Source organism: Aricia agestis, chromosome 3 (genome assembly GCF_905147365.1).
Source record: "Aricia agestis chromosome 3, ilAriAges1.1, whole genome shotgun sequence".
Lineage (NCBI taxonomy): Eukaryota > Metazoa > Arthropoda > Insecta > Lepidoptera > Lycaenidae > Aricia > Aricia agestis.
In genome coordinates this window covers 18,181,373-18,191,647 of record NC_056408.1, presented here as the reverse complement: position 1 = coordinate 18,191,647, position 10,275 = coordinate 18,181,373, and the positions used below count along the sequence as shown (strand labels likewise).

General features: G+C 36.8%; 1 protein-coding gene across 1 annotated transcript; it reads right to left on the bottom strand.

The window, feature by feature from the left end:
• Window positions 1-5,346: 5,346 nt before the first annotated feature.
• On the bottom strand, window positions 5,347-8,164 carry LOC121725551. Its single transcript, XM_042112559.1, has 4 exons — window positions 7,732-8,164; window positions 7,430-7,595; window positions 7,043-7,205; window positions 5,347-6,178 (listed from the first exon to the last, which is right to left on the bottom strand). The coding sequence occupies exons 1-4, from the start codon at window positions 8,033-8,035 to the stop codon at window positions 5,801-5,803; spliced, it is 1,011 nt and encodes a 336-aa protein (XP_041968493.1). The 5' UTR covers window positions 8,036-8,164; the 3' UTR covers window positions 5,347-5,800.
• Between the last annotated feature and the right edge of the window lie 2,111 nt (window positions 8,165-10,275).

Here is a 10,275-nt window from a genome sequence, read left to right as displayed (position 1 = left end):
GCGGAGTTTTCAGTTGACTTTTTCAATGTGTACAATACTTGGTACATTATTTTGATAAATCTCGTAGGGTTCAGCCTGAGTTTGCAATGGAAGCGGAAAAAAATGTAATTATTTACGACATCACATTAGAAACTCCAACAATAACAGTACTTCTCCACTATGTTATTATCCCTATAACCTTCCTCTTGAATCACACAATCTATTAAAGAAAACCGCATCAAAATCCGTTGCGTAGTTTTAAAGATTAAAGGGAACAAAGGGACATAAGGGAAAAAAACGACTTTGTTTTATAATATGTACTTAGAAGTTTTAAAATAGAGTTAAGTAAAACGTAGTGATTATATTCTCTTTGTTAAATACACACAATTAGTTTGTCGCCGCGTAACTACTACTACTTAAAGGTAATTCTTGCAGAGAAAACTCTTTTAGATAACAACAATTTTTATTATGAAGTTAATTTGCAGTACAAATTAATAAGTAGTATAATGTAATTCTATAAAACACAACCAGAATATAATTATAAAAGTATATAAATAGGTCATATTTTTATATGAACCTGGTAGAAAAAAATACTACCTAATACTGGAGACATTATATTATTTTCTAAGCTTGTTTATTTCTATAAGGCTCAAATCACACCCAAACGGCAGCGGGCGCAGCGCAGTGGCGAGCGTTTTCAGTGTCATAATATTATGATTTTAAACTTTATCTTCTTTGTAAATTGTAATACATAGTATCGCTTGAGAAACTTTGATGCCTTAGATGTGTGGGTATTTGCGCGTGGCGGCCAAAGGAAGATCTTCCGACCGAGCGAGGTGGTATGCTCGGTCAGGCCGGAGCCCACGTGATACATCTCAGCTGTCGTATATATACCGACGCGCTCAGGCAACTTCGATAGCGCGATGCAGGAATGTTAGGCGAATTGTGGGTACCGCCACAGCACTCCTCCCCGAAGACCGGAGGTCGAATCTTGAAGTCTTGTCGCTTGAGTCGCCAGTGCCAGTGAGTTCCAGTGAGTCGGAACTGTTGCAGTGAGTCCCAGTGAGTCGGAACTGTAAGCTGCTGCACGGGATCCAGTGAGTCGGATAGCTGCCGTGCGGGGCCGATGCTACGTGCTGACCAGGAGAGATGTGCTCTGCTTGCTGACCGGTCGGTGTAGTGAGAAAGCCCGATGATGCCGAAGCGGAGTCGCCCAGGCCGCGGTACATTGCGGCTAGTGGACGATGTACCCGATGAGGCGATATGCTGGCTGGCGCGGTGCGGAGGGGCGGGGAGCGATGATGATGAAGGAGGCGTGTGTTCTGTCGAGGGCCACCAGTGAAGCAGCTAGGAGCTACCTAGCTCCCTACGATAATATTATTTTATAAGGAATTTACTATTGACTTTAAATTAATATACTTTTAGGAAAACTGCCAAAACTCAAAATTACTGATTTAGATTTAAAAGAAAATAAATAAAAGATGTCAAAAACAAACACTCGATTTATTCGCTATTAACAATAAATCACGTACGGACACAAAGATAATTAGTGAACCCTAAAATAGCGAAGTGTGGCGAGTCGTCGTGCAAGTTGCAACTTGCCTTGCAACTTGCACGACGACTCGCCACAGATGATTAGCAATAAAATTAAATTATTCGTACTTGCTAAAAAATTCGATTGCTAATATTATCGTGCGCAGCAATAGTCTGCGGTTTTTCTTCGCGCTGTTACGCGCCGAGGCGCTAACTGCTATTGAACTTGCTATTTTTCACTCGGTGCGAAATAGTACTCGACACGAGCGGTGCGATGCGAACCGAGAGTTCACGATACCGAGATATGTAATAGCAAATAGCTAAACAATAGTGCGTAGCATGCTATGACACGAAAATTAGCATGTTAATGAAATTAATAGAAAATAGCATTAATTCCCACTACTAGTGTCTCGCCCGCCGCGCTCGCTCTCCGCAAGCCTATTGTCTTTTCTTCCATGGGTGGTGAACCCGAAAATGTATTTTTCTTCCATGGGTGGTGAACCCGAAAATGTATTTTTCTTCTAAGTCTTTTCCACCTTTCGTCTACTTCAAGTATACGTGCAATAACAATTAAATCCAAAACACTCATTTTCACTGACAGGTACACGCAAGATTCCTTGTTAAAAATAGCAAGTCGCGGTCTAGTGCGGCAGTCGCGCCGCTGCCATTTTGGTGTGATTTGAGCCTTAAAAATTAAACTATTGTTAATACTTTCTATTTTCATATACTTATTTATAAATAACAAAATTGTATTGGAAAACTACCTCGTTCCTTTCATAAAATTAACATTTCATAAGTAAATTTATTCATTTGTGCATATTTATGTGCATAGATAATCGCAAGGCTGTATAAAATTTAGTGGATTCCCACGGGCAGAGAGCAGTGAAGGTGTATGATAAACTTTTTTCAGGTAACATTTTGAAAATAATATTGGTTACGAGTATTATTTTGGCTTTTCAACATTTTGTTGTTAGAGGACCCACAAAAGTGGATTCAAAATTACAATTCTGTGGAGGCCCTGTGTAATCTGTCACCTTCCTTAAATACGGTCCTGCATAATGCATATATAAAAAATTAAAAAACTAATATCAAACAATAATCAATGTTGTTAAATGCAAATTAAATAAGTATTATTCAACTTTTTATTTGGTACACTAATTATCATAACTCGTGTGCATTGTTATAATGTCAAAGATCACTAGTAGTTTGTTACTTTAGAGTATTATAGACTTACACTACACCAGTGTTTATCAACCTTTTTTTTCTTGTTTGTGACCGAACTCTACAGAAGCTTCACGACCCTCCAGGTGGTCGCGTACCCACAGGTTAAAAAACACTGCACTACATAATATTATGTCACACTATTTTCTATGCTAATATAGTGACTAGACACGTGCAGAATAATTGACTAGATATAATATGACAGTCTATTTCATAAGCTGCTACAGTAACCACTAGCTTTTTCTTTGACTAGTTTGTAATATTACAGTAAATTAGGTGGGTACTAACATTAGGCCGTGGCTATCGGCCTACATCTTACATGATTACTTAAAGCCGCCAATCCACCGCAGCGCACGGAGAGTCTACGCACGTGCGTCAAGCTTCGCTTTGTAAGAAAATATATCGACGCCCCTAATATATATAATAATAATCAGACAATGTGCTATTGTGGGGTTTTTGATGTTATGCGATTTTTGGCATCTAGAAGTCAAAATACATCATGTGGATTTTTTTCAGAATTTTTCTGTGGATATTTACAAAAATATAAAAAATTATGTGTTTATTCCTTAACAATACTTAAAATTGTATTTTACACCAAAAACTGGGCAATAGGCTATTACGAAAAAATATGTCAAAACTATTTGACGATAAACGACTATTGCATGATTATTCAGGTAAATATATTGCTGCCTGCCTGCACACTTCCACTCCTGCACATCTCACTTTTACACTCCTTCAACTCAGGTAGCCGCTCATCACCCGCCTCAGGTTCCCCAGACATCTAACTTCAGCTAACCGAACCTTTACAGCTGGCCACCAAGCATTGTCGAAGGCCCCCTCTATGTCCAGCGATACCACAACAGAAATTTTTCTCCTTCTCTCTCTTCTTTCTGATGTGGTTTACTAACCTATAGAGGGCGTCTTCGGTGCACCTTTGGGGCATAAGGGCATATTGGTTGGCTTTTAATTTTAGACAACTTGTAGAATCTGAGTCGGACGACCATCATTTCGCGGTGATCAGTGATCATAATCAGTCCACTCACCTCCAGCTTCCAGTCTCAGACCAGCATCAGATCAGTCATCGCAGAGGTTTACACAGGACCCAAGAGTCAGGAATAGTCAGACTTTCTTCATTAAAAAAAATAAGAATGTCTGACTGTCCCTGGCTAGCTTTTTTGGATGTCTTAAGTCGTCATAGACTTAAGAACGACCAGCAGTCGTTTTGGAAGACATCAAGTGGTAAAGTCCTTCCTAACATTCGTTAAATTATGTACATTGCTCATATTTTTATTTTATACTTTACGGCTATTGTAGGAATCCGTCTTCTTCAGTTTTCAGGATATATAATCATATTCTGTTTCGATTTTTGTAATCAACATGCGGGTTTTCTCACAAACAAGGATGTATGGGCATCGGGCAATACTTGCTACAAAATAAACTAATCGTGACCGATAAGCAGCGAGATCTGTTACAAATTAACGAGAACGTATTTAAATATTTTCTTCTTTCGCAAAGACTCCTAAGAAGTGCTTAAAACTGTCACGACAGCACTTGTTACAGGTTCACGCCTGCAAGCATCTGTCAGACAGTCAAACATTATTCGTGGAAGTTGTCCTGCAGGTCCTAATGGGACCCAATTCAGTATTTAATTAGGAATGCGATTGCTAGCTACTATAAGATGTGCTGTTATGGTGTGTTGTGTGAATATTGTATTGTAACTTGAGAAGTTTTTAACATAGTTTTGATCCTGATTACATTGAACTGTATTACGATGTAGATAGAAGTCGACGATTAAAGCACCGTCATATAAGAAAGGCCTACGATGCTCTCGGAAGTCTGTCTAAAGCAATTTCCTGCCATTATCATTCATTTTATTAGAACATAATATGATATTGATTATTGTGACACCAACTCTGGTGGCGATGAGGTTTATGAATAACATTTTGGTTAACTGCAATGATTATAAGTACTACTAAAATGTTAGAGCCAGTCTCCAGAGTGTATTTTTTTGAACCTAGAGCTGTTTCGATTGCAAGAATGTCATTTATGTCATCAAATAATGAATTTATTAAAACAAAAATACATATTATTTTATTTTACCTATAGTAGAAAATCATTGGAATAAACGACAATGACTATAATTATAAAGTGTACAATATTTTTTAATCACCGAATAGTAAAGTAATAGGTATTTACCAATATTCTTATCCCAAAGAATTTCCCCGAATAATATTGCAATGAGATATTATATGTGCATTTTATTGCAATCGAAACGCAAAATTACCCGAATAATCATGCAATGGACAATAATGATTAGAGCTTGGACTACTCCAGAACGATAAGTTGCGTATTGCTTTATTTTAAAAAAACCTTCGGTGGTAATTAAATATTGTTAAGATAGCAAGATAGGCAAAAAAATTAGCTTTCATTTGAGATATAAAAAGTCTCTGATGCTTTTTTTAGACGGAGTTATTAACAAAAATCAGTTTTTTGGCTCTCCTGAACATTTTCATTTTTACGATTGTCCGATTATTCGGTGGGGGCGTCGATATGTGACTGTTTTCACTGCAACCTACGCACGAATTTACTCACGTAGCTTGCTCGAATATGGTGCACACGTAGCTCAACGCTGGCCACGCTACGCATGCTGTGCACGGGATACACGGAAGCGTGTACATAGTATTCAAAACTCTGCTGCGCTACAGTTGTACATATTCGTGGCCGTGTGCATAGCGTGTGCTGCAGTGGAAACGTTGACCCACGTAGTCAAACTAATAAATCCGTGCGCCGCGTGGCCGTGCACAGCATGCGCCGCGGTGGAATGCCAGCTTTATACGTATGTTTCTACTAAATTACGATTATACGCATAAATAATTACACGCATTACTTATCAGTTATCAATGTTGTCTAGCATGTCGGAAAACTTTGCTGACAAGGAGCATTGGATAATATGACTTACAAAGTAAAAAAGTGTTTTGACAGACTAGGACAAAACTGTGTAACTTAATGCATTGTGTAACTGTTTTTATTAGTAACAGAACCCAAAAACATCTATCACACTATAACATTAATTACAAGGATTCAAGTCCCCTGTCATATTAACATGAGAACATGTAACTTTTTGTCCGGTGGGCACCGCAATACGAAACAGTTTACCTTGTGGCATACATACGCACACTTTGAATTGACCCGTCACATGGTATTTCTCCGTTTTATTCATGGGCATCGCCATCGGTAGGTTTCTCACGTCAACATAGACACCCTCTTTGCCACTCAATACTACTGATCCATTTATAGACTTAAGATAAATATCCTGATCGGCATTCCAGTAGAGTTCCTTGGATTCCATTCTTGTGCCTTCTGCTCCTCGTAAATAAGCCGAGGACTCCGAACGAATGGTCAGGTTCTTGTCCACAGGTGATGATATGCGTTTTGTGGAGATTTGCTGCAAATGACAAGAAATAACACTTAGGGCCTGTTTCACCACTACCTGATAAAGAGCCGGATAGACTATTCACAACTTTTTTGACAGATTATCCATACTTCATCTGTCAAGTTAAGTGGTGGATAGCCTATCCAGCACTTATCAGGAATGAGGAAGTGGTGAAACAGGCCCTTAGTGTCTGAACACATTATGCCGAATGTCCGCGGCGGAAGTTCGGCTCGATTCCGCCTGCAATGTATTTTAAATTACTGATGACACACCATGCGGAATTTCCGCCGCGGAACTTCGGCATAGTGTGTTTAGACACTTACTGTCATAACAATGTTAATATACAATGTGAATCTTCGGAGATGTGTTTGCTTATTTATGTAAAAACTCCTTTACAGATCTTAACTAAATTTAGTATGGTAAAAGTTTAGGCTCTAGAATCTAGATATATGCTTTTTACTTTTACTTAGCCACATACTTTTTACCCTGATAAAACGTGGTGGTACATTGGTTTCGATTCATTTGGATTTGTTTGGATTCTGTAAGGAGAAGGATGAGACACCTATTCACCTTCTCCTCTACTGATCTGCTCTACTACAGAGCAGGAACAGGCACCTTGGTCGCTACGAATACTAATCCACAGAGGAAATTCGTGGCACCAACCCCAACCATATCATTCAATTTATGAGCAGCATTGGGTTGGGGACAGTACTCTAGTGCGAAGGAGTCACAATAGATCCTTATGGGTCGCAGTGACATCAGGGCTACAACAACCTGCCTTCTTTTATATAAAAAAAATTGTTTTCCATGGCATACTGTATTCACCAACATTTGCTTTCAGTGGAGCCGTAATTGGAAACTAATGTCAATATTTACCTTAGCAATCAAATTGTTTAACGACTCAGCGACTGTGATCTCCGGATTGGCAGTGCTGAACACCTGCTCTCCTGTCACCGGGTCTGTCACCTCAAACGTGTTCACACCCTTGAAATATACTCCTGAGGTGTTAACCAATATCTTCGTATCTGATCTCGATAAACTGAAAATATGGTATTATACTTTATAATTCTTTCAATTTTTTATGTAGATTCGTGTTTCCACTCATACAAGAATAACTTAGAATTTATTCATAGACATACTTAAATAGTAGTTAACAAATACAACTATTATTATTAAATATTTCCAATTGCCATTGTATGATAAGAAATCCAGATCAAACAAACATAAGAGTTTGATCCAATTTATAAAATTGATAATTCTTACCGTGACTGTAAGTTAAATAATACAGATCCTTCGTCACTTGAAATACTCATGGGAACATCTTGAAAACTCTCAATTAGTCCATCTCTTTTATAAATATGATCCAGGTTTGTTTCACCAAAAAATTTTATTGCATTGTGTTCAGGGAGAAACTCCATGCTTTCGAGACCTGTAATTTATAAGTTAAATTAATCCATTAATAAATTATAACAAAATTTTACATCTTACAAAATATATCTGAGTATTTTCTATAACACAAGTAGAAAAGTGATAATCAGATTTGTTGAAATTATCAAAGAACTTACCGTGACCAAGTCTTAAAACAGCAAGAATCGTAAAAGTAAGTACAAGATTGCAAATCGCTAGTAAGAATAACAAGCAAATAAGTGTCCAAAATGCAAAAGTTTTTCTACCCGTGTGTACATTCTTGGACACATCGTTGCCGTTTTTGTCAGCGTAATTCTTCAGGTTCGTATGCATTTTGTGGAGTATTACTTGGCTCTGTGAATGGTTTTTTGTCAATAAGGCCTTTTCAGCTCGATTTCTTTCTAAGGTTGTGTCCGACATTGTTTCAGATAAAGGCGAAGTGCCGCGCAAGGTGTTTAACATTCCTAGGATTTAATAAACAACACTGAAATAGAATTTTAGCCACCTGTATAAATACCCCACTTCGATTTTTTATTGGGAAAGCTTTGTAAAGCTTTTTCAAAATAATATTATGAGCGATGAATGATGAATGATGATTGATGATAGACGTCAGACCAACGAGTTTTTTTTTTGTTAATTCGTCCCGGTCGGGACAGGCAAAGGGAGCGTTGCCCATACAGCCATTTCTATGTAGACCAACGAGTCTAGAATAAAATTTAGAAAGATAGTTTTTTTTTTTAATTTTATACTCATTGAGGTACTGTAGAGAGCCTTATATCGGTGTATACTGTATAAGCGTCAAAAGCGTGTAATGTTATGTCCTACTTACTAGGACATAACAAAGGAGTCGGTCTGCATATTTCATGTAATAAAAGTGTTCATAAAGGTTTTTAGTGAACATTTAATGCTAGATATTGTTGAGTTTTGTGGTTCCGCTAAATAATAAACCATAAGAATGGTCAAAGAATGCCTCAAACACGTGGATTTAACATTAAATACGTAAGTTTTGAACAACGATTTTTGGGCTTTTCAATCGGTATTTTTGTAAGCTAAAAAGATAATTTATAAGTTTATTAATCCCTTATTCGTGCTATATAAAGCATAAGTGCTAAAAGTGTCACATCAATTAATAATTTGGCTGTAAAAATTGCATAGCTTTTTACGTGTGTTTACGGATTCTCATCACTTAAACTATAGTTAATCGATATCATAAACTAATTGACTTTCTTTCCTGTATCATAATGTGCTTCGAAATAATCGACAAATAGAAATATTCAAGAAAATAAACGCACGCTACTTGTATGAAAATAAGCACAAAATGGCCACGCGATGACGGGCTAAGACTACATCTATACTATAATAGTTTATCTATGTTTATACTGCTGTCATTTGCATTGTTGCCAAACACAAAAAAATAATTGATAATGCCATGGCGCGGGCCTCCAGTCTCCACTCTCCAGTCTCCAGACTCCAGACTCCAGTAAAGCCGCCTCCCCATATAGGCGAACGCGTTGGCCGACGCGTTGGCAGACGCGTTGGCAGTGCGCTTGCAACGCCGTTTGTGAGTAATCCACACATAGGAAGGTCGTTCAGTATGCTTTGGATCGCGTCAATGTGCGGACGGATCACAAACTATATAGATTATAGAATGCTAACGCATGGACGGATTCAAAATGGATGTTGAGGAGCTGCAACTGTATAATATTATTCACAGCATATAATTACTTTGTAAAATATGTGGACAATAAAAAGTTTTTAAAAGGTATTCTCGAAATAAGTAAAAGACGAGAAGACGTAACAAACAAAGAAATAAACTCACTTTTACATAATATAATGTATTTTGTAATATTAAAATAATATAATTATTTTATAACTTATTATTTATTAATATATAAAAATTATTTAAGTACTTATTATTATTATTATTATCATAATGATTAATATATATTTATTATTAAATAAATATTTAATTTATTTTGTTTTTAGTATTTGTTGTTATAGCGACAACAGATATACCTACACAATCTGGGAAAATTTCAGAAATCTAGCTATCTTGAGACCTGGATACAGACAGACCGACAGACAGAAATGCAGACAGACATTGAAGTCTTAGTAATCGTTTTTTGCCCTTTGGGTACGGAACCCTAAAAAACATCGTGAGGAAAATAGCATATCCAAGAACCTTATTTTTTTGCAATTTTGATATGATTTTTTGGCTCCACAAGCAGTTTTTACTCTGATAAAGCTCAATAAAGGACAATGCCAAAAAAAAACCCATAGTCGATTAAAATAATGGGCATTGTCCAAAAAAAATCACATGCACTTTTTATATTTTTTTTAGTTAAAATAGGGTATTTTAAGAATATAAATTAAATAATTTTGAAATTCATTGGCTAGTTTTTTCTCAATAAATTTTTTAAGTTTCGCTCTGACGTCATCATCGGCGGCCAATAATTGACCTCTGCAGTATGTTTTTTTCCTTTCAATCTTATTTATAATGGCTGGTTCGTCAAATGCAAGTTCTCATTATGTGAAAGCTGATACGAGAAGCTTACCAAAAGTTCGAAACGTAATGTTGGTCGAATTTATTGCTAATTTAACACCATTGAAGGTCAAACAAAGGTTAAACATATTTGTTCAAAAATATAAGTAACTAATGGGTATTTTTTTCGTTTATATACAGAAAAACGATCACTGACCTT